Here is a 25513-nt window from a genome sequence, read left to right as displayed (position 1 = left end):
AATTTAAACAGCAGTACCATCAAAACGGCTACCAAGTAAGCAAATCTCTTTGTTTTTCTCCAGTTAAAAGTTACAGATTCTCTTGTTGACTGTGTAAATGACAGTATTGATTATCATCATTACCGATACAGGTAGTTTTTCACAATTATACAAAAACATTCAAGTTAAAAGTTTCTATGAAAATACACTTCATTCTTGTCAAATTATATATGCACATTGCTTAAAACTCACTAGTCATCATGGCATCTTCTCTATTATTATTACTACATCCCTCGTCCTCCACAACAGCGTTCTCACTTACCGCTACAGTTTAAGACAGAACTATTGCTTCAGTAATGAAAATTTAGTCATACAGACTATTGTGTTGAGCTAATAATTTAACTATTACCATTCCTTACTGCTAATATTTAGCTTTATTTCCTGTTTCACTGTAGAAAGTCAGCAAGTGACAAAGATATCTAGCGAAGGCAAGGTTGACAATATACTGAGAGAAAAAAAAACAGGTAAAATGGTAAAATCGAGAACACTCAATATTGTACAAAGAAGCAACATGAAAAGGAGATAAAACAGTGGTGGGGAAACTCAAAATGATATTACAGAAGAAAAAAAACAGCTTTATTGGAAAATACACCAACAGGTGAGGAAGGCGACGCACTTCAACATGTTCAAGAAGCAAATCAAGTTATTGAAAATCTTCAAGGAGAGCAAGAGAACAGCCATTCTCACCTCAGCAGGGAAATGACCCTCCCATCGACTCAAGTCCTCAAAGACACTACAGGACCAATGAAGACGTCACCCCAGAAACGAAGAACACTGCCAGAACTGAGCTCAAAGTTAAGCTACACAGAAGAGAAGCTTCACAACCTGAAGAAAAGACTGAGATGGTCATGGAGAGAAGAAGGTTATTGTCAACATGGAAGACTGGAAAGAGTTGTGATCAGAGAACATCAACCCTTATCTCCACTGAAATAATGGGAAATCTGGAGAAATTAAAAATATTCTTGCAAATCATCATTGCCTGAGAATCTCATGCACAAACCTTCCACTTCTGTAAACTTAAGCCATTTTGGATTGGCCAGCAAAGAGTGAACCAGCTTTGGGTCACAGAAACTTCATTCAATGACTGTCCTGCATTTCACACTTTATAAAGTTAGAGTTACTCCATGTAATCTGATTACATAATGCACCTTTCTTGTAACGAGTTACCCCCAATACTGGTCCTAATCCTGCCCCTAAAATCAGATGGAAATTATGATTTGAGGAGACCAAGCAACCCTACGAATAGAGTGACTAATATGTGAGTGATTGATAGGACCAGCATGGATTCATGTCCTAGAGATCACACAGTTTTCATTCTTTGGCTAAAGAAGAGAGAGACGAGACTGAAGTCTAGTGTGACTCCACCTGGAGCTGTAAAACACATCTACCATAGAGGAAGCTACACCCGCCACAGGAAGACATGGAGCGTAACCTCCTGCCGTGCTGCTCCCGCCGTCTCTACAAACAAGACCCAGAGTACCTGAGCTCAAGAAACAAAATAAATATCTGCAAGAACCGGTTTATAGTGCATTGCGTAAGGTTACGTTCTGAAGCGGCCAATCCAGTGAAATCAAACAGATCCAACACAAAACACTTGCTGGTTGCATAACTCTATTGTTCTGAGACTGTTCTCCTAACATCTCTCCTCAGGAGACGTGTCATCAAACTCTTCCTCTGGACTCTCACTCATGTCCATGTACGGCATTTCATCCTCGGATAGGAAACTCTTCCCACGCCGCAATCACCGATTTCCTGCTTCACTGCAGCGATGAGGCCTTGACAGCACCAGTCTGATGGTCACAAACCCAGCAGAAACTGAATCTGTGTGAATAATCACTTCCGTGCTGTCTTGCACCATAACATCTTTAAATGTGGAGTTTTTTTTGTGGATTTTGATGGATGTGAGATTTACCTCCAGTTGCCTGTATATACATTTTAATTCTATAATACATTTACTACATCTACACATATTATTGTTTTACTTATTTTTAAATACTTTATAAAAAGAACAAAGAACAAACTGCAATGCCAAGAATGGAGCAGCAGAAATCATTTCTGGAAGGACACAGCATCCGGAGTCAGGAAAACACTGCTGCGCGAACACCCGTCCCTTCCTTTATTAATCAGACACCAGATCCCCAAGGAACCATCTGAAGGTGTTGCGAGTTTCTCTGGACTTAAAAGAGTCTGTATAGAAATAACATCAGGGGCCAGTTGTTCAAAAAGTTTAATCTGGATCAGAATGATCTGCATTTGGAAATCCTGTATTTTGCTATTCAGGATCAGGTAATCAATCTTACTTTTGTACATGTTTTTCAAAGCAAAATTGTATTGGACCACACCTAATAAATGTGTATGTATATTACATGATTAAAATGTTTTTTTTTTTTTTTTTTTTTACCAGTTTTAAAGTTTTATTACATTTTTGTTCATGAATTCCACCCTTCTGATGGGATCAATATAATCCAGATTTTTTGGATCAAAAGGTATCCCAATCTTACTAACGTGTTTTGAACACCACAAACTGATGATTTGATCTAGATCAAAACCAAGATTGGATTTTGTGACCCAATCTGATTTTAGAATGCCTTTGAACAACCATTTTCAAGATTTAATCCAATCAGATCAGATTACTTTTGAACAACTGGCCCCAGATGTTCGGCATGCAATGTTTTGTTTGTTTTGGAGACAGAAATATGCCTCATTCAATCTGATAAAATAATTGTAGTTTTTGCCAGTATTTTAAAAAGGCAGCTATTTGGCTCAAATGTGATTGCTGAAAATAAATACTGGTAAATGGAGTAAATGAGCTTAAAAAGCTATTCTACATGCATTACATACACTTTTCCATTTGCTGTAAAGGTATACATTTCATCTTTGTTCATATGTAAAACACTGCTTGTATGAAAAGGCTTTATGCCGGAGCCACAATAAACACACAACACTGTATTTCTGTACAAAATAATTTAATAGAAACATTGTTCAATTATAAATTGAAAGAAAAAAACAGGTGTAAGATAATCATTCCTGCAGAATACGTTAATCAACGTGCGTGTGTGTGTGCATATACACGCACACACACACGCACAAACACATACAAACATGGATTTTTTTAATTTATGAAGAAACAGTATTACATGAACAGTTGAATGAGGTCTTTTGGCGCAGTCCATGACTACAGACATGGTGAGTGTCGGCGAGTTTTGGCAGTCTGTGGAGAAGTTTCCATCAATACACCGACACTGGTGAGCCAAACAGAATACTTCCAATAACAGCCATTTAATCCATGGTTGGAGGAGGAGTAGAAAAAAAAAAAAAAAATCAAAACAAAAGGAGGGAAAAAAAAAAAAAAAAAAAACACTTGGTGCTGAGCCCTTAAACTCTCCAACGGAGTTCATATTCACGAGACATGGTTGAGACACCATGAGAAAAAACCCAAACTGAAGTATTTTTAGAGGAAGGAGGCAAGCCACCTTTAAAAACAGTCACAGTCCGTCAACAACCATGACGCAACGTTAAAGAAAAATAAAAATCAAATTAAAAGTGTTAGTGTACAAATGGAACACGCAAATCAAAAACAACAGGTATCGTCAACAAATTTATACTTACGTACATGATGACAAAAGAGGCCCACATACTGGATTACTGGTAGCTCAGTGTCTCGACTGGACTCCTGCTCTTAATACTGAATACGAGTCTAATATATGAACCTGTGTCTGCGTATCTGTGGAAGTTTGGCTGGTCTAATGGAAGCATGTACTCTTGCTCTGGGAATGTGGTGTTCGTGTCACTCGGTTTGGCTCGGCTCTAACCCTAGCGGCTCATTTAGACTCACTCCCACCTCTTGGCACTTGTCAATTATTTTTTTCAGTGTGTCAGTTTTACCTCCTTCAGCCGCCTCAAAGAGCAAACACTGCAAAGACAGAGAGAGAAGAGCACATGTGAGCCAAACGTCCACAGCAAGAGAGACGCAAGCGAATGAGGTGTGGTGATTTGAGGCGGCTGTTTACATCTTTCCAGAGAGCAGCGGACAGGGGCAGTTTCTGGAGCGCTTGCTGATAGAGCCGCCGGACCTGCGGACGTGCGAATAAGAGCACAAACACACCAGAGCGGGAACACACGGTCAGTTCGGTCGGACACATGCACAGTGACAACAAACATTCAGACTGCTCAGACACAAAAGCACACTCCATTTGTCTTCATCACAGGTATGCCATTTAAACTCTTACATATTCGTGCACTGAGCATACCCTGCAGAAAGAACAATAGATTCAACAGAATGAAGCCATCAAAACTCCACAGACATTGGTCACTGTATGAGGAATGACCTGACCTCTGACCTCTCACTCACCTCTGCTCTTTGCCTTTGCTCCTTCTCAACCGCAATAGCTCTGGCAAGAAATATATCGACAGAGGACGTCAAACACTTCACCTCATTTCTGCTTCCAAATGAATGGACATCAAATTCACCATATCTCACTACAGAACTGAAGAACTGCATGCAGATGTATTTCAGCCTTGAGCAGAACTGTGTGCCTTTCTTTGGGCCTCAAGACTACAATCTTTGCATGTTCTGGATAAGACTGCTCTTAAAGAATTGCTCAAGTCAGTTCTGGCTGAGACTGTTCGTTGCAATGTAACCTCAGAGACTCTTGCTGCTCTATTACATACTCCATATGTACAGGGAAATACCCTTAAGCCGTGTTTCAACTGCAGGAACCAGGGTCTAAATAAAGTTCCAGGTAAAAATTCTCCCCTCAGAAAGTCCCTGCTCACGAGGTAGTACGTTTTTATGAGTTCATGAACTTTCGGGGGTGGGACTTGGGTGCTGAACATGCTGATTGGTTGACTCCATGCAGAATTTTATTTCAACCACCATTTTTAAAAGTCTGAGAAGTTGCTGGGAAAAAAGTTCCTGGGACAAATTGTTCCGGGTAATTTCAATTGTTAACGAGGCTTAAGACAATGTGATGAAGCACAGTGGGATACAGCATGAACGGAGCAAATGCCAAGACTATTACTGCACATTCCTAACTCCAGAAGCTGCGCGAAAACATGCTAGCTGTTAACCTGTTGGATTTAGGCTCGGCCTACATGGAGGAACAGCAGGCCATAGAATCAGTTAGTGCCGAGTTGTGCTTAGCACCAACCCCTCCGAAAAAGAATGAAGGTCTGTTCAGCAACATTTAACCCTGCTCCTGGAGGGCTGGAGTGCAGCTCCAACACACCTGAAGCAGCTCATCAAGATCTTCAGGATTACTGGGCTGCGCTCCAAATGGGATAAATCCGTCTCTGAAGGGCACTTCAGACTGAGAACAGTCATGGCGGTCATATATAAGGGTCATTCCAAAATGAAGTGCTCAACACTAGCCACTTCAAAAGGCCCTTCTGAATGAAGGACTGTGATGAGGGGAAACAGATGGACGCTTCACTCCCATGGTTCTTTGTGCAGGCAAGCAGCATAATAAACTGTGCAATGACAACGGCTTCCTTAATTGGCTTGGCAGTTTTTTTTTGTCCCCTACACCCTTCATCTCTTCGAAGCTCTCACTCTGGAGTATAAGCCCTTCGAAGGGATTAGGGCATAGGGGTGAGCCCTTCAGAATGGAATGCAGGGCTAGATCATAACAGACAGGATGTTAGAGCAGGACTGGAACTAAAGTCTGGAGCAGGAGCAGGGGTGGAGATTTAACCAATAAAAGGTAACGACCCCTCCAGCCGACTTGGTTGTGGTAGGGGTTAACTGCATGTGGCTTTACTGCATTTACTGAGGGAAATGTTTGGATGAGATTCATTAGAAGCTCACAGGCCACAAATTCTGCCTCAACAAATACATATTTTAAAGTTGAAAGCCATTAACTTGACTCCCTTTGATACAATTAAATTGTCTGAAAATTGCCTAGTGATAAACCTGTGGCAGCCATGCAAATCTCCTTCAGAGAGACCCCTTGACAAGTCAACATAGTAAGAGTATGAAAGTTGCAAACCAGTCTTCTGGTTTACAGCTAGCCCTCCACACCATTGAAACTGTAAACATCTTGTGTTTCAGGGCGTGAGGGCACTTGTTTCAGTCCCCTGAATTCCAGTAATGGGTGTAGGCAGGAGTTAAAATAGGATTTTGGAGGTGGGGGGACCCTAAAAACGGTCAAACCCCATCCATGTATGCAACTTAAACCATGCAAAATTGCTTCTGCACATCACCAGATTCAAATCAGAAACCAGCGAGAGGAGGAGAGTGTGATGTGAAAGTGTTTAGTCAGCAACTGCCTAAACAGAACCATAATTCTTAAAGGGATATATAGACAAGTTCTGAACCAATACCGGTACCGTTATTTGTTCAGTAAGCCTGAAGGCCTGTTCATACCAACACACATGTTTGGCATGAAAACCCTGTCCGATTTGTTTAGAATACATAAATAAAAAAATAAATAAAAGAAACAGCAGATGGGCTGAATGAAAATGCAAATTCACTCTCACAGCTGGTGCCACTTACAGAAAAGCAGAAATATCCTGTTTATTTTGGGACAAAGTGCTATGCAACTTTCTGTTTCTGACACTCCCTTCTGAAGAAGAGGAAAGTCAAACAGTATTTACATATTTTCAAACAACCGTTCAGAAAACCGTTTTTCAAAAAAAAAAAAAAAGTTATGTTTACAACACCAAAAACAAGCGAGCTGGTTCTGGTTGTTTAACGATATAGTCTGTTTGTGAGCGCCACAAAGTCATGGCTTTATGTAACAGCAGCAGCAGCTTTGGTTTTCTTCGTAGTGTGATGGAAAAGAGATTAGAACACCTCTCTGTAAATAAACCTGTTCCATGAAAGGTATGCGAATGTTCGTGACGATCTGAACAGATGCATTAACAGCCGTTTCTCACACCAAACATTTACGTTGTTTTGAACAGGTCTTTTCAGTCATAGCAGAAATGACCTAAGGTGGAATGTGAAGGGGGAACGCTCACAATAAGCAAAGAGGAGGACCCATGAGCTCCTGGTCCAAGAACTCATCAAGCTGAGGCCTATGGTCACCGGGAACAGCTCATAGTAGCCTTTGAGTCTCTAACTATATAAATTGACAGAAGTCTACTGGACCCAGGCCTCTTCCAAATGGCTGTGGGTGCAGGCTGAGCAAACAGGGCCAGAATGAGGCCTGATGAATGATTAAACCAGGAGTCGGGATTCTCAGGCACTGTGACATCAGAGCATTTGCTGCTCTGCCGATAACCTCGCTTAGCCATCTCAGCATGTCGGGCATGGTCAGTTGGGGTGTGTGAACCCATCAAACACATCTTCTGTTGGCAATGCAACAAATGCAACAAGAATGGCCACCTGAGAGACAGCGAAGACTAAGCTAACAGCAAGGGTGTGATTCAAAACACCACTGGGGTCCCGATCTTACGCTATTAGGAAGCCAGCCATGTGTGAATGTTTACACTCATGGGAACAGGTGGTGTGTCTTAAGGAGAATTCACATCATGTGACCTCATTGGTCTTTACCTGTACATATGGAATATATAATGTTGAAGGAAAGTCTCAATTTGATAGAAAACAGAACATTTGTCAAATTACTTTATCAAAACAAGCTATGCTAAAGAGGTGGAGAGCAACAGCAAAAACTTTAGAAAATCATCTCATTTGGACACAGAAGCATTTAAGCCAGATGTATTTGGAGCTCATGAACTTACATTTTCCAGATGGCCAGACAGGTTGGGACGCTACTGCACAACATTCTGCTTTGCAATTTAAAATGTTCAACATTGCCATCCTGCCATTCCTGATGCAGCAACCTACACAACGACAATTAACACTAAACTCGAGGACATTAAAGAAGCTGTGACTTGCATCCAGTGCCGCCTATTTACCAAGTTACAGAATAAAACAGTTCCCTAACATAGAGAGGACAGAGTTTAAAACTTTAGTAACCCTAACATAAGAAATATTTACACCGTACAGATGATAAAACAATAAGAAATGGTATCTGAGGAAAAGATCCTCATATATAATGGGAAATACTGGGACTTTTCACAAGCTTCAGGTCAGAAACCATCAGAATAAACCTAAGCAAGACTTATGATTACCTTATGGCCAATTCAGTATTGGTTGGCATGATATGCTGAAGTCTTTCCAGGACAAGGGAATGTTGGGATTGAGGGAAACATTCCAAACAGAAGGATATTACCTGCAATGCACACGGCACAAAACACAAACACACTACATCTACACTGTTCGTAATCAATAAAAAAAACAGAAAAATCCAAAAGAAACAGACTGATTTACAAGCTAAGAAAGATGAAGGACTAGTTTAAAGCTTCTCAATGACATACCTTGTTGTGGAAACTGAAGCTGCTCCAGTATTGTGAGGAGCTGAAGGGCAGGGTGAGTCTGGTTGGCACAGTCTCCAGACAGCGGTGCACCAGACCTGTGAACATCTTCAGCTCACGAACACTCGGCTGCAGCCCCAACATCTTACTGCTGGAGAAGGACAGATAGCTGGGGAGAAAGGACAAAGTGTTACGAGAGAAAAAAAACACCACGACTATCTGCACGCAGTGAGAATGAACACTCTGAAAAGGGTTTAATGTAGGGATGCACCGATATGGAAACTTTGGCCAAAACATAACCAATAATTCTTAATATTTGGAAGCCGATATATGCACTGATATTGAAATTTGGCAAATGCCGATAATTCTTTATATCTGGAAGCTGATAACTGATATATTGGCCGATAAATACAACAATATGGAAATTTGGCCGATACAGCTAACAGATTCTTCTTTATGTTTGGAAGCTGAAAACTGATATATTAAGCGATAAATGAACCGATATGGACATTTGGCCGATACAGCTAACCGATTATTCTTTATATTCGGGAGCCGATAACTGATATATTGGCCGATAAATGCAACAATATGGAATTTTGGCCGATACAGCTAACCGATTATTTGTTTATATTTGGAAGCTGAAAACCGATATATTAAGCGATAAATGAACCGATATGGACATTTGGCCGATACAGCTAACCGATAATTCTTTATATTCGGAAGCTGAAAACTGATATATTAAGCGATAAATGAACCGATATGGACATTTGGCCGATACAGCTAACCAATAATTCTTTATATTTGGGAGCCGATAACTGATATATTGGCCGATAAATGCAACAATATGGAAATTTGGCCGATACAGCTAAACGATTCTTCTTTATGTTTGGAAGCTGAAAACTGATATATTAAGCGATAAATGAACCGATATGGACATTTGGCCGATACAGCTAACCGATTATTCTTTATATTTGGGAGCCGATAACTGATATATTGGCCGATAAATGCAACAATATGGAAATTTGGCCGATACAGCTAACCGATTATTTGTTTATATTTGGAAGCTGAAAACTGATATATTAAGCGATAAATGAACCGATATGGACATTTGGCCGATACAGCTAACCGATTATTCTTTATATTTGGGAGCCGATAACTGATATATTGGCCGATAAATGCAACAATATGGAAATTTGGCCGATACAGCTAACCGATTATTTGTTTATATTTGGAAGCTGAAAACCGATATATTAAGCGATAAATGAACCGATATGGACATTTGGCTGATACAGCTAACCGATAATTCTTTATATTTGGGAGCCGATATACTGACAGATAAATCTGCAACCTGATAAACATTTTATTCATCTGCTTACAAAAAAGAAATACAGTAGGGACAACTACTTTCATTTTAAAACCTTAACTGCAGAAAACAAGTTCTTTTCTGAAAACCATTTACTAAATTGTTGCCTACATTGAACCAGTTAAAATTTCCTTAACTTTTAAAAATCAATTTTACATTCTAATGGCAAACAGCACAATTCTAATGTGAAAAACTTCCGCACCGCTGACATTATGTCTTCTCTCTAGCATAAACTGTTCTAAAGTGCACATGATCTGCTGATGCGTCACCGATACACGTCTAACAAACTATATACTTTACTTACTCCAGCCAGAGTGTGTGAATTAACTCCAACTTTGTAATAGTTCCCAAAGCTTTCTCAAACGCATCGATGGCCTCTCTCACACTGCCAAAGGTAGACTGCCAGAAACTGTTCAAAATCAAGAATCAGGGTTAGAAGAGGGTAAGTGTGGAGAGCAGAGCAGACAGACGCGGGCGGCAGCCGGACGCACCAGTGAAGGAAGTGCAGGTATGGCAGCTGATCAACCATCTCATGCTGAAGATGATCTTTGAGGGTTGGAGCTTTCAGCAAGTCTTGAGTTTGAACACCAAGAACATGGCTGAAATCAGAGACATCAGATCTTGAAACAAATACTGCATGTAAGAATGACACATGTCTGGTCACATGCCCTCGCACAGGACCAGAATGACCTGTTAGAGAAAATAGTGAAACTTATCCGAAGAACCGGATTTTGTACGTTTCTTCTGAATTTCCATGGTTTCTCCAGTCACTTGTAACTACTGGATAAGCATGTTTATAAATCATGTCATAGGCCGTACTCACAAAGAGCTGAACTGATTTAAAAACATAATTCTTGCCAAATTAAACATTTAAGAGAGTTAAACCATGAAAACAAGGTGAAAGAGAGCTGGATTTGGTACTCGCATGCCGTTTTCTGTGTGCATCGAGTTCTCTTTCAAGTCTTATTACGCTTTAATGCTTTAGAATCGCTTGAGTGTTTAAAGTGGCAAGACTTTTCATGGAAATGATAAACTTTCGTGACAGTGCAGCTTTGGCCCGATCGACCCATTGACAATTCCATCGACTGTCCCGAGCGTCTTTCAAACAGGCCCCGGGGCATCAGACAGTCCTTACTGTCGAGCCTTGGAGAAAAACTAGAAGAACCTGTTGACTGTCCCAGATGTGGAAAGCACAATTTAAATAAACCCTGCTCATGCTAGCACACATTGCAGACTGTGGTGTCAGTGAGAACATTACCGTAGTACATCTAGAGACTTCAGCTGATCTGGCACAGAATCACAGAAAGAGCGCATGAACTTGTCAAAGAGCTCTTCCAGAACACTGCATTTCCCCTGCACAAGACACAAACTCAGAAATGAGCATTAGGCCACCGTCACTGCGTTTCTGCACTGATCACAGGACGCTGTAGCCTCACCTGAGCGTGCAAACACCTGCTGAGCTGGTAGAATATACGAGCGCTGCTGGCGCTGTCAGAATGAGCGCGTGTCCACAGGGCCTCAGCTTTATCTGCCTGTCCCGAGGACACATGCACTTCACCGGTGATCTCCAGCAGGGGGCAGTAGAGCGGGCACACTGCCAGCAGACGCTCACACAGCGCAACAGCCTCCTGACATCTGAAAGCATGGCACTCACATGAGCAAAAGCACAGCACTTCAGAAAGCCTCATGATCGGAGCCGCATGTACCTGTCCAGCCGCCTGTAGAGATGAATGAGGTTTGAGTGAAGGGGGAAACAGGCCTGGATCTGCTCACTGGAGGGCAAGCGCTCATCTGTGCAGCGGCTCACAGCATCTACAGGAAACACACACATCACTGGCGTCAAACTCGCATGAACAATGAAAATGCTGAAATGAGACCTTTCATTATAGAAAGAGTCACCCATGATATGTAATATAACGGGGTTCACCTGTGAAGAGGCTGATGATGGTGTCAGCGGGCGTGCGGATGGCCGTTCTCCAGGGAATGAGGAACGCATCTGTGCACACCATTCTGGACGGGCTGGAGCTGGCAGGGTCATACAGAGAGGGCGGGAGACGGCAGAACTCAGTCAGGTAGATGTACGACAGCCACATCAGACAACGGTCCGCCACGGTCAAATGATCCGCAACACTTGAACCCAGAGCACTCTACAGAAACACAGAACAACCTCATTTAAACAATGGAGACCATCAGAAACCACTTGAATCTGTCTGTGATCAGAATCCGGTCGCATAAACTGCTTAGACTAGTCTTACAAGCCATCCAAAACCTTTTTTAATCCATTACATAAAAACTTAGATCTAATTTCAGTCTGAAAAGTAAGACTGATTAACTCTTTACTAACCACTAGATGGACAAACTAGTTTTTAAGACGGTCTTAACATAACATTAATATTTTGAATTTGATTTGATTTTTTACAATTTCAGTTTTCATTTTAACTTGAGTAATCTAGTAATGTTATGTGCTAATGTCATTTTTATTAGTTTTTAAGATATTTCTAAAATTATTTCTAATTTTTTTTTAAGTTTAAATTGAGTAAATTTAAGTTAACTAACATTTTATTTAAACTTTCAATTATCAACTTAATTTTTATATTTTGAATAGTTTTAGCTTGAGTTAACAATAACACTTTCATTTGTTAACATTAGTTTGAAGGCGTGTTCAGTAACTACATCAGTTAACATGAACAAACAATGAACGATTGTTTTTTTTATTAACAAACATCATCATTAATAAAGATTGTAAAATACATATTGTTCACAGTTAGCTCATAACTAATGTTAACAAATGAGATCTTATTGTAAAGTGGTACAGAGTGAACAACAACACTGGATCAGATATAATTCAGTCATTAAATAAACTAGAAATCAGCATTTATTTCACACAAATAGAGTGACCTTTATTTTGAAGTGCTAAACTGAAAGAGTGAAACCGTAGACTAGAAACTGAAAGTGAATCTCTGGCTGACGGAGACCTTGAGTATGTTGAGAGCGTTGTGCTGCCGCCCGGTGTGAACGCTGAGCTGAACCCTGAACAGCAGCGACTCCAGCAGCTGGAAGGAGCGCACGTCTGGCCTGAGGTCATGTGACGCCTCCAGCAGGTGAGAGATCAGACGGCCGCACACGAAATCTTTGCCCTCGAAGGCACTCTCCACGCTCATGTACTGAAAAAGACAAAACACAGCTCAAGCCTGTGGAAAACACCTGACCCGTGTTCATTCTGTCAGATATTTTTTTAAACAGTCTTTAGTTTTTCACATTTCCATCATCCTGAACAATGGTAGATATGATAATCATGATTATTTTGCTCAAAATTATTGTCATTTGAGGAATTTATTTGTATGTTTCATCAGAATAATTGCACTTTCATCCATAAGCACAAATCAAGAGAATGTCGACTCATATGCATGGTTTATTTGACCTCATCTAGTTTCCTGATTTATTATAGGCTGTTTATCATATAAATTTACACTCTACATCATTAATGAAACTGGTAAAACAAGAAACTTCTCTCAAATTAAAACTGGGCAATTCCTAACAGTAATTCCCATAATTGCAATTATAATATAATTGCAATTTTTCTATTAAATCAGCAGCATTTAGTAAGTGCATTTATTCAGTAACTAGAAGTCGCAGTAAACGGCTCGTGAAACAGACTGAATGATTGTGACTAAACCTAACCTACACTTTCATTTGAGCAGAATATCTCAAATGGAGGTCGCTGAACTCCAGCTAAAATCTTCATATTTTCAGATGTTTTTCTGCAGGGTAAAGAAAGCACTTGCACATGGTCACCAGACTGAGAAGATTAGGTAAACTGAGAAAAGCTCCAACTGGGGGATTTAAACTCTTGACATCTGGCAACCGCACACATGAAAGCTCATAGTAGAGGCTTGTACAACAGCAAAAAGTAAAAGTTTTTATTTTTTAAACTTCATACTACTTCATGGTCATGGAAAAAAAGGTTGATGAAGATTTTTTTCGTCATATGGTTTATTAAGGAAATGAGCACGAGTCGACTCACAGTCCACCAGACGTCGTAGTGTGGCGCGTGCTCCACGGCCATCTCGCACATCTCCTGGAGCTCCTCCCTGCTGCCCCGGCGCGAGAACAGCGTCAGGTAGTGACACCACACCTCGGCCTGCTCGCGGTTGTCCTCCAGCGCGCGGGACAGCGTGTTCAACGCCGCGTCCAGACACTCCGACACAGAGCTACGGACACACAGACAGGAGATGATGCTGCTGACAGAACTTATGCCTTCAGATCATACAACCACATTTACCTGAACTTCCTCTAAGAGCCACCGAAACAAAGACAGAAATACACCAGCTGCACAAGAACCTTAACTAAACGGTTATTTCATTGGGCTTATCTATATATATCCTGATACTATATATTCCCAATATAGTGTCCCAGTGTAAGCGTCAGCACTCACGTGTCCTTCTGATTGAGGTATTTGAAGGCCAGTTTGATCCACAGCTGCACGTCGTTGGGACTCTCCAGCACGCTGGTCTCCAGGTTACTGATGTCATCCGTCTCGCTGTCGAAGTACCGCTTGTCATCCTGCGTCACGCAGACATCGGCCCACGACCAGCGCTCCTGCACGCGCCCATCTGTCAGAGCGGATCAGACGTTACGCATTCACACCAGCCCTGAATTACAGCACAGTCATGTGATCATACGGCGTCAGGTGACTCTGACCGTGTCGGACAGGAACGGTGACGTCCACGCTGGTGTGATCTTCATCGTCCTGACTGGCAGTCTTTACTCTCTGAGCTTCAGGTCTCCACTTCCTCTGAGATTTACATGTGGTGAAGGGGGGAACTGACAGAAACACTCGACCATCAGTCGCAGAGCAAACTAAACCAACAAACACAGACGCCACATCAAATAAGAGCACTCACTGTGTTTCAGTCTCTCGTTGACTTTGCTCACGAGCAGAACGGCCTTCTGGTCCGTCCCCATCCGGTCCTTATTGGCCCCAAACAGCTTCTTGATGTATTTTTCTGTGAACAGGAGGGTCAGAGCTCATGATCTGCTGCTCTGTGCTGATCGTCCAGAGACGTCACGTGATGCGAGGCGGTTACCTGTGGCGCTGCTGATGTCACTGGTGCTGCTGGAGTCCGCGCAGCCAATCAGAGGCAGGCAGTAGGACAGGATGTCCTGAAACAGCTGGCTCTCTGTGAGGGTGCAGTTCCTCATGTGCTGCCTGAAACACACAGACGCTTCAGCCAAAGAGTCAAAACACAGTCAAAGCTTAAGCGGCGATGACGTACCACGCGCAGTCGTCGTCGTTACACGTGCCGGTGAGGTCGAAGCGGCAGAAACACTTCTTGGGCTCGATCACGTTGCTGTAGGAGAGCGAGCGGAGGGAGAGCTTCTCTTTGGTCCGGTAATACGGGCTGAACCTGAACGAGTGACAGGATTCAACTGTGTGAACGACCCACAGACTGACAGCTGGAAATACTACCAATGAGAGCGAAGACCAAAGTATGCTTCAGTTCTGATGCGAGCGCTTATCGTATGTGTACAGATGAACGCGCAGCCTCTCAAAGTATGTGAACAGGGTTCTGCAGGGTTTTTAAAATCAAATTTAAGACATTTTTTTAAAACCTGCACAATGGGCGGAGTAGAGAAACATCTATGGCAGTGGTTCCCAAACCTGTCCTGAAGGACCCCAGCATGTTGCCCTTATCTGACACTTCAGGTCTTGCAGTCTCTACTAATGAGCTGATGAGTTGAATCAGGTGTGAAAGATGAGAGAGACATCCAAAATGTGCAGTGCTGGGGGTCCACTATGGTAACATCTGTGGTAACATCCAAACCATAAAATGACGATTTAAAACAACTTTACGCTATATATCCGAATTGTTTAGATTTTTTGAATGCACATTAGCTTCCTGTCAATCCACCAGTTAACAATTATAAGACTACATGCATTCTGCGTAAAAATATGGGATGATTTTTTGCCATTGGTCTAAACAAAAAAAGAAATAATTTTATCTAACAATTCTAACTTTATCCCCTCGCAATTGCAACTTTTTTTTTTTTTTTTTTTTTTTACAATTGTGAGTTATAAAGACAAATGTGAGTTTTAGTCAGAATTGTTTGATATAAAGTCAGAATTGCGAGTTATAAAGTCAGAATTGAGAGATATAAAGTCAGAATTGTGAGATATAAAGTCAGAATTGAGAGATATAAAGTCAGAATTACCTTATTTTATTTTTTTATTTAGTGGCGGAAACAAGCTTCCATACTTAATACATTGCTATGCTATTGACAAAAAAAATTGTCAGCAAAAATTTGCCTATATTTTGCTCATTTGACCACACCTCACATTTATTTTTAAAAACATGTACTAGTTGGATGTGCACGTACTATGCTGATGAAGACGACATCTACGTCACACGTACCATACGCTCACCCTAGCGCATGCGTGAAAACCGAAGCATACTTTGAGCTGAAAGCGAGCCAAACCTGTATGATTTAAAGACTAGTAAAGGACTGTGATACGGTCCGAACGGTTCTGGTTTAGCCTCCACTCGGCTCTGATGAGCTGCCATCAGATCGAAGTCCACCTGCACGACCTGCACGAGACACACAATCAAAAAAAGAGAAAGAAACACTTTGGACTTGATTAAAACTAGCTTTGAGACAGTACCTTCGCAGGAGACTCGGCGTGGTCCGCGGTGTAGCGGAGCGAGTGCGTCTCTTCCTGCAGGAGCTCGGAGAGGCCGGCGCACTGCGTGTACCTCTGACGCAGGTCCTCCGCGTTCAGCCCCAGTAGCAGCTCTGGCAGACCGGCTGCGCCGCTAGACGCCGCTTTAGCGAGTTTGACTGGCATGGGTGAAGCAGCGGGCGTCTCCGGATGGCACAGTTTAGGTTTGGTGAAGGAGCCGGACTCTCGGAAGGAGCGGCGGCGGGTAGTAGGCGTCACCGCGGCAGGAATCTGCTGCTGCGGCTCGTCCTCCTCAGCCTCCACGTCCTCATTGGACAGGGTGAGTTTGTCCTGTGTCAGGTCGTGCAGCGAGGGCTGTGGTAACGGGTAGAGCGTGCCGGGCGTCTGCGGGGCGGCGGGTCGCGGCTCGGCTTGCCGTAACGCCTGGGCCTCTTTGAGCTTCTGAATCTTGAGGGCGTATTCAGACTCCAGCTGCTGCAGGCGCTTCTTCTGAGCGATGAGCTCCGCGTAATGAATGTCCAAGTGATCCACGCGCCGCACCTTCACTGGCTGCCGACAGAAACACAGACGTTACACACACACACTCGTTCACTGAATCAATAGTGCGCGTGAATTCTGCGGGTCTTACCGAGTAGATGGCGGCAGATGAACTGCGCTTCTGTGTGGCCTGAACCAGATCTCTCTTCAGCTTCACAGACTGCTGCTTCTTCAGGGCCACGCGGTGCTGAACTCTCTGAACCTGCGCGACAACAGCTGACGTTACGGCCAGAGGTCGATTTGGACTAGTGTGTGTGTGAATGTGAAGTCCATCATTATTCAGTAATAATAAACATAACAGGAAGTGGATTGTCCTGGGCCCTGTGAAGTTTGGCGAAGCAGGGTTCTACTCACCTGCTCCTGTAGTTTCTTCAGCAGGACTCTGTTGGCGCTCACAATCTTCTCTGACGCCAGCAGCTGCTCTTTGAGTTTCGTCACTTTGCCCTCGGCTACTTTCAGAGACTCTTTCTTCTTGATTTCCTGTTGCTGGAGCTGCTTCAGCAGAGCCTCGTCTTTACACAGCTGCGCTCTGCAGGGAAACATCAGCATGAGTGCGTCCTCACGTGTCAAACATGCAGAGATGGACTGGTGCGTGTGTGTGGATGCTCACCTGTGCTGACTGAACTTCTCCTGCAGATCCGCCACCCTTCCCATGATTTCCAGCTCCGAGTCTGAGCCCGCAGGAGACGGGACGCCCACCACGAACTCCAGCCGGCCCGATCTCTGCTTCTCCAGACTGCAGCACAGCACATGAGTGGTTAAAGAGGCCATATCATGCTCTTTTACAATGTCTTGATGTTGTTTTTGGGCTCTACTAGAACATGTTCTCATGATTGAATGTTCAAAAAACACATTTTATTTAAGATGAACATGGACAAAAAGAATAAAAGGTCCGTCAATGTGACCTGTAGAGTTAAAAGCTTCTGAATGCATGAAGAAACACATGTGACTGCAGCACCTGGCCATGTCGTCTCTGAGCAGCCGATACTCCATCTTCTTAACATCAGGAAGAGCTTCTGCACTCTTCACTGGGTTGTTCTCCTTCTCGGACACTGAATGTTTCGGCTTGGCTGCCTGAAAGCAAAATATGATTAAAAACTGGCCTAATTGACAAAACCCACGGTGCTGATGGGCTAATCTCTCAATCCGGTTTCAACTACAGGAAAACCTCATCTAACGTCACTGTAATCCTGCCTCTACAATAAAGGTCCTGCTTGCGACACACCGGCCAAACAGACATGACGATAATTAAAAACATCAAATATTGGATGAACATTAGTCTTCACGCACCTCTACGGTCCTCCGCGCTTCTTTAATCATGGACTCCAGGCCTCCGAACACACTCTGCTCGGGGCTGCAGCTCTCGCCGTCGGAGTCGCTGTCGTCAGACGCGTTCAGACGCACCACCACAGACTTGTGTCGAGGCAGCTGTAACCAACAGAAGGGAATAAGCTCAGAAAAGCCTGGATTCAAGCACTCTTTCCCTCTTCATCACAGCCGCGTCACTCACCACAAACGGGGCTTTGGGCGCGGGATGTCCCCGTACGAACTTGAGCGTTCGCGGGTGCGAGACGACCGTGTTGAGGCTGACGGCCGCGAGGTTGTTCCTGGGGCTGGGCTGAACCACGGCTCTGAGCGCAGGAGAGGGCGGCCCGCTGCTACTGGACGCGTCCTGTGGAGAGACGACAGCTCCGTCACACCTGACATCACACTCACCGCACGACGGAAACTCGACGCTGCGTACCTCTGCCTTCACGGCCCGCTTGTTGGCCAGCGATTTGAGCAGCTCTTCTCTCAGCAGCATCTCCTCTTCCTCTTCCTCATCAGCAAACGGCGGTTTCGGCGGCTGCTCCACTTCGTCGGGGGGCGGCAGTGGGGGCAGAGGTGGAGGAGGAGCCAGTCGCATGAACTCCATCTGCTGCAGATAATGCTGCGCCACACCCTGAGTCACAGGAAATCAGAGGACATTTACACTACAGGAATAAAGAAATTATGTGTCTGAAAAGAGGCGATGCCACCAGTAAGGGTTGAACATACCTGTCTGTGAGGTGTGGACTCCAGAGGAAACGCATCATGCGAAGGTGACATAGCTGTGAACAAACATTTACACTCATGGTTAGTCAGAATCGTGTTTCAGTGAATTCAGCTCGTGTCGCAGCACCGGAGCACGTACCTGGAGAGCTGGGCTCACTGTCCGTCTCCATCGCCACCTCGTCGTAGTTGTCATACTGGTAGAGGTTTCCTGACGTGTCCAGACTCTGCTTGGCCAGTTTTCGCTGATCTCCGTCTGAAGACTGTAAGAAAGCACAGGTCACATGAGCGTTAGACTCTGCAGAGCCCCGGATGACGGTGTCGTCGCGTGCGTGACCTTCTGACCTTGCTGCGCGAGCGATGTTTGGAGCCCACCAGCTTCATGAAGCGGTTGTACTGCTCGTCCTGATTGGACAGGTCTCTGATCTTGCGGATCTCGTCCTCCCTCTTCCGCCGCTCCTCCTCTTCCTCCTGCTTGTGCCTCTGCTCCTCCTGCTGCCGCTGCTGCTGCTGCAGTTTCCAGGTGCGCAGCTGCTGCTTCCTCCACGCCTGCTTGGCTGCAAACACACACACACACATCAAGCACTGCACCCTGACAGATGAGGAGTTCAGTGTGAAAGCGTCTTACTCAGGTGGGCCGGTTTCTTCGCTCTGGCCGCGGCGGCTTTGCTCTTGTCCGGAGTGGCTTTGGCAGCTCTCGCTCCCTCCTGCGATCTGCACAGGGCGTTTCCTCTGCCGCTCAGCTTGTTCCTGTCAGCCGGACCCTCGCTCTTGTCCTGGGACACTTTGACGGCTTTGGTGATCTTGTCCTTGCTCTCCTTCAGCACCTGCTGCTCCTTCTGCTGCCACTTCCTGCTGGCCGACTGCAGAGCCAAGAGACGCAGCTGCAGCTCCGACAGGTCGTCCTCGTCCTCCCTCTGCATCACCAGGGAAGACAAACGTCATTCTCTCCATTCTCAATGCGGCTCTGACTATTCGACCCTGTTACTCCAAATTATGTGAAACATTTTGAACCTCTGTTTGAGGCTCCGAACTTGTTTTTCTCCGCTCAATTTAATATTCATGTGTCTGTATATTGAGTGTGCTGCAGCTCTGTGTTTTATTAAGCTACAAATGTGGGAAAACACACCTTTTCTCTCCGTTCTGTCCTTCTGCTCACGCTGAGATGCGTTTTTGTCTGGTGTAAAATTGGATACAAATTGAAAAATGTGAAAACAAGCTGTAGTGTAGACTGTGAAAACGACGACGCATGTTTAGTCATGTGACGAATATCTATATTTATGTGCTATTCACAGTCACAGTGTTGCGTCAAAACATGAAGGCGGTTGTGTTTTAGACACATGGAGTGGCAGCCTGAGCGCAACAGTGAGTCGTGAGATATGTTGATTATATAATGTCAGAAGAATAGCGTGAGCCTCATTTATCAATCTAACGTAGAAACGAGTGCAGAAATCATCTAACGACAGGGTTCACGTGATTTATTAAAACATACATATGCTTGCAATCCTATTGTATGAATGATCGAACGTTGATAAATGTGGCGGCTGAAAACCATTGTCATTTAAATATCACGCCCCTAAAAATTCACGGTTTAGAAGCCTAGTTTACAACACGAAGAAACGTAACCTGGCCAGGAAGGGGAAGTAATCTCATGAAAGAGAAATTCATTTTACACCAACTAACCTGCAAAGAATTAAATTCATTTTTATGTATATTTAATGCCAGTATATAAAACAAAACATTCATAGGTCTATTGTAGTTCCCTTCACAACAAATCCTTTAAGTTTAACGGTATTCAGAACAGAACAAGAATGAAAAGAAGTTATAAAATTATATTAAACTATAAAATAAAACGTAAATTAGATAGTTATAGTGGCATTCATTAGCTGTAAACAACATCAGTCAAGTCAAGCTGACTTTTTTAGGCTAAAGCGAAACTGATGAGCTCACCTCTCTCATTTGGCAAGAATCCAAATATGTTTCTATATTTGCATGTAACATTTTGGTTGCTAAATAATTATTCAATATGTAAACAAGGCTTTGTACTTCACTAGTGTTCCAGTATCCACTTAAAACATCATCTTTATCATGCGCAAAAAATGTGTGCGGTTGAGCGCTGGGCATGCTGATTTACAGCGGACCATTTCATTTGAGCAGAGAAACTAATGTTTGTCTGACTGCATTTTAGTTTGATGATGAATAACTGTAAAATCAAGTTATAAATGCTTGAACTGATGTGTGACTGAGGTGCCTGCGCGATCACTTGCATTTAATAAAATAAAGATAAAGAAAGTTAGAGTGTCACAAAAACGAGCACCACAGTTTTCTCCTCTTTTGTTAATCTGTTAATTTAAGTGAAAAATATTTTGTGTAGTCCTATTTAGCTATTTTATTCCTTTTACATAGTTCATTTTGTTCAGTGTTTCTCGGTTGACATGAGCGCTGCACGGGTGTGTGTCATGTGACGATGTGTGAATCCTCATGTTCTGTTGTTTATGCTGCTATTTGCGAATGTGAAGCTAAACCCCCGAAAAAACAAAAACAAAAAACTTTGTGTTATTTTTAATGGATCACAAACACCCATCTATTTAAATTTAATTTTTTACGCTAACTTAAAAACTTGCGTACACAAGCGGAGACCTGACGTGAGATTTGATCGTAGCCACCACCCACGTCCAGATTGATAAATGCCAAGTTTTGCGTGGAAACGTCTCTATGCACCGTTTTCTGTCATACATTTGTTTCATAAATTATGCCCAGTGAGCTTTTATTCCCTTTTACACATGTGCAGTAAGATGATTTTAGCATTTTCTGATGTTTCAGTTGACGTGAAACTGTTGGAAAACATCTGTGTGGACTGATTTTAAATGCAAACACCATTTTCAAAAGCGTATTAAAGTTAATGACACATATTTATTACTTCTAAGAGTTTTGAAGGGTCACAAAACATTTCTAACAGATGTGTACAGGTAGCACATCAATGAAAACAACTATAGCACTCGTTATATTTATTATTCGGAGAAAAGTTGATATTTTTTTATTTTTCAGAGACATTCTGTTCTTCCCGTTAAAAAGCCAAGTTAGTTTTAACCTTTTCTCTGCATTATTCATGAGAATGCGCTCTTTTAATCCAATGACTGTGCTGTGTTATGCATGTGATCGCATTACAGCGCAGAATTCAAATGTCACGCTTCAGCGATGTTTGCATCCGGACCGGAGTTAGCCTGTTTCAGGTCTTTATCAACATATTTCACAAACTCTCCTGCTCCAAACAGAAACCAGCGCTGCATATTTCATCACGTCTTCTTCTGGGGAAATATATTTGTGCGAATAAGAACAATGATTCAGCTGATCATGAATATGACACACACAAGTCAATGATGTAGACCGGAAACAGAAGAACGGACAGAAAACTATGCCTTTTATTCTTCCTGTTAATCTGACGTATTGTTTGTTCAGAGACTACAGTGCTCGCAAACGTAACATAATATTATTAGACCTTGTAACTGCTCTTCCTCATCTTTTTCCTTCCTCATTTCAGTCGTTCATGACAGTTGCTTGTCGTTTGTAATGATGAAATCTGATATATTTTCCGAACTTGTTTTTCTCCGCTCATAATGTAATATTCATGTGTCTGTATACTGAGTGTGCTGCAGCTCTGTGTTTTATTAGTTTTCTTCCTACACTCCCACTTTTTTAATATTCGGTCGAGAATCCAGAAGAATATGGATCACATTAGTTGAGTTTGTTCAGTAAACAGACGTCAGTAACCTGCTCTCTGTCTGTGGTGTTGTCAGTGTGTGTTTGTGCACAGCAGTGTCACTTCTAGACAGTTTCAGCTCCTGTTTTGTACCTTGACTGGGCCGATCGGAGTCTCGTCACTCACAGCGGAGATGTTGAGGTCCGATTCACACTCCTCCTCCTTAACAGCTGAGAGGAAGCACAAGAAAAGGAGCTTCAATATAATATTCAGCAGAGGAACTGAGCTGTGAAATCATCAGGACAGCTGATACCATGATCTGGACTGGCGTCCCTCTCCGTCCCGTCCCCGTCTGGAGTCTGTGCGGGTCTGGTGTTGAGAGCGTCTCTTTCCGCGGGCGTCAGCAGCTTCTGCCGGAGCGGCTTGAGGTTGAACGCCTGAAACGCTTTCTTCTCCTCCTCCCTCGCGGCAGAGACGGGCTCCTCCGGCACGGCCGGCGCCGGCGGCTCCTCGTCCTCCTTCAGCGCCATCTGCTCCTCCTTCCGGATGCACTCCAGCTCCAGCTGGATCTGCTTGTACTTCAGGAGCAGGACCTCGAAGCTCTCGTCCGTGGCCTCGGCTTTCGGGACGCTGTTCATCGGCCTCCTCACCTGACATCTGCCGCCCGCTTTCTCTGAGGAGCAGCGGTTAAGAAGCACTCGCACCGCAGTGAGGTTAACCAATCACAGAAGAGCACATTTGCATATGGAAGTCTTAAAAACACAGTAGCAGAATCGACTGGCTGGACATAAGGAGATTGTTTAGACCAGTGGTTCCCAAACTTTTTAGCGTGGAGAACCCCCCGAGGGGATCACCATCCTTCTGCGTACCCCCTCTCTTCCACTTCCACTGCAGTCACACCTTTACCATTAAGGGACAATATTTGCCCCCTAAATTGATTTTCCAGTGCATATTTTTACCTTTATGAATAACTTTATAAAATAAATAATGTTTAAAAAATGCAATGATGGTAAAACTAAGTAAAACTTTTAAATATTAAACTAAAACCACCAGCAGGTGGCAGCAAGTCACTGTTTTTATGAGTGAGTCATCGAGTCATTCATTCAGTAACGAAGCAAGTGGCTGTGAATGAATCATTGAGTCACGATTCATTCAAAGCCACAGAATTTGTGTGTTGTAGTTCGGCTGTGGTTTTCGTTAAAACTATTATTTCATTGCAAAATAGAGTAAATACTTACAGTACTGTGTTTAAAATTTACGTTTTATTTTTTGACCTGTTGTATAATAATGTCACGTTTGCAGTCATGTGGATATTTGGGAACAATTGCATTCTTGCTCGTTATCGTCATTAACTACTCACACAAGGCATTTTTTTGTATCGGAGAAAGTTTGAGTCTTAAATCAAAATGAATACAATATCTGTGTCTATATTTGTTCATGCGAGTAAGTTTTAAATCCCCACTTTAAATAAGGTGCATTGTCGAGAACGACGGTAATTTAGCACAATTTAAGGCAGCAGATTCTGCACGCAATCTATCATATGCATGCTGCTTGTGTGGATACAGTCATTTTGACTGCAAATGATGAGGTAATTTGATTAAATGTACAGGATTTATGACATTTTGGCAGTAGAATTAAATGAACTACTCAGCATTTTGTTCGCGTACCCCCTTTTGTCACCTTTGGGAACCACTGGTTTAGACTAACAGCAGGAATATTAAAATTAAACAAAAGTGTAAACAATGAATGCATTTACAGTAGTCAAATGTTTATATCTTCATATCATGACAGCACATTATTGTGATACCGTGGTATGATGATTTCAGACTATTTCATAACACGGTATACCGTACCGCGATATTCCCAGTTTCATTACTATAGTACTTCACTTTCACTGCGGTAAAGCTCGCTATTCTCATGTGTTGTGGCTGATGTAAGGATACGTTTCCTGCCGGGCGAGTCGTTTCTACAGCTGTGGTTCTCCGGGAACCGCTCCGTCCAGTCTCGCGTCCAGTCTGGCGGTCGGTGCGCACGGTATCTGAAGCGGCCCAGCGCGCCGTGACTGCGCTCCCAGAAGCCGGAGCGCGGCGCCGAATCGAACGCCTGCCGGAGGCCGGAGGGGAAGGGCGGGTGAACGACTCTCAGCGGCACCGGGAGGTTGTTATTAAGTCCTGGTCCCGGTAAACGCGCTCTCTTGTTCATCGCGGGCCGGTTGGGTCGGGCGCGTCGCGGAGGCCGCGCGTTCTGCCTCTGCGGCTCGTCGTCGAAGATTTCCCCGTCCTCCAGCTCGCCCTCCTCTTTAGGAGACGCACAGCTCGCGTTGACCTCCATTACTGATCCTTCCGGAGGTTTCCACGCGTTTATTTATGATTCATGCTGATAACTAGGGTTCGGTTCGTCGCATCGCGTTAAAGGAAGCGTCAAACGCTCGACTAAGCAGCTTTCACCGGAACATCTCACTCACCCTGCTGCTCCACTTCCGAGTCTCGCGAGAGTTCACGCACTTCCCGCGGATGTGGGAGATTTCTCAGAAGTGTGGCAGTTTTGAGGTTTGTGAGGGCAAAGTGACGATAACGTGTTTGTTTTGGCAGTGAGACGCTGGAAAACATTGACTGGATTTATAATAGATCCTTCGTGTTTAGACAATGTTTTGCTAATATCCCCTCAAATAAAGAATACTACATTATTATTATTTATTTTTCATTATTCTTGAAAAATAAGGTTAGATAAAACTAACAAACATGACAACAACACACAATTTCTAAAACTAAAATCTAAAAGTTAATTTAAATGATTGATATTTGTATTAATAATAACAATAATAATAATTAATAAATATACATTA

At 43.3% G+C, this 25513-nt stretch overlaps 1 protein-coding gene across 1 annotated transcript; it reads right to left on the bottom strand.

The window, feature by feature from the left end:
• Positions 1–2999: 2999 nt before the first annotated feature.
• Positions 3000–25143, bottom strand: LOC137014873 (zinc finger C3H1 domain-containing protein). Its single transcript, XM_067379386.1, has 36 exons — positions 24612–25143; positions 22982–23341; positions 22822–22898; positions 20098–20145; positions 19597–19885; positions 19314–19525; positions 19111–19231; positions 18975–19027; positions 18682–18879; positions 18448–18609; positions 18228–18365; positions 17896–18011; positions 17548–17673; positions 17292–17466; positions 17029–17139; positions 16383–16949; positions 16199–16308; positions 14998–15129; positions 14809–14930; positions 14626–14727; positions 14423–14545; positions 14157–14334; positions 13746–13932; positions 12697–12885; positions 11649–11868; positions 11428–11533; positions 11158–11356; positions 10980–11074; positions 10213–10320; positions 10026–10130; positions 8362–8527; positions 8116–8216; positions 7723–7824; positions 4391–4430; positions 4050–4112; positions 3000–3952 (listed from the first exon to the last, which is right to left on the bottom strand). The coding sequence occupies exons 1-36, from the start codon at positions 24997–24999 to the stop codon at positions 3827–3829; spliced, it is 5715 nt and encodes a 1904-aa protein (XP_067235487.1). The 5' UTR covers positions 25000–25143; the 3' UTR covers positions 3000–3826.
• Between the last annotated feature and the right edge of the window lie 370 nt (positions 25144–25513).

Source organism: Chanodichthys erythropterus, chromosome 24 (genome assembly GCF_024489055.1).
Source record: "Chanodichthys erythropterus isolate Z2021 chromosome 24, ASM2448905v1, whole genome shotgun sequence".
Lineage (NCBI taxonomy): Eukaryota > Metazoa > Chordata > Actinopteri > Cypriniformes > Xenocyprididae > Chanodichthys > Chanodichthys erythropterus.
Note: the sequence above shows the minus strand (reverse complement) of the source record. Positions and strands in the feature narration are given on the sequence as shown.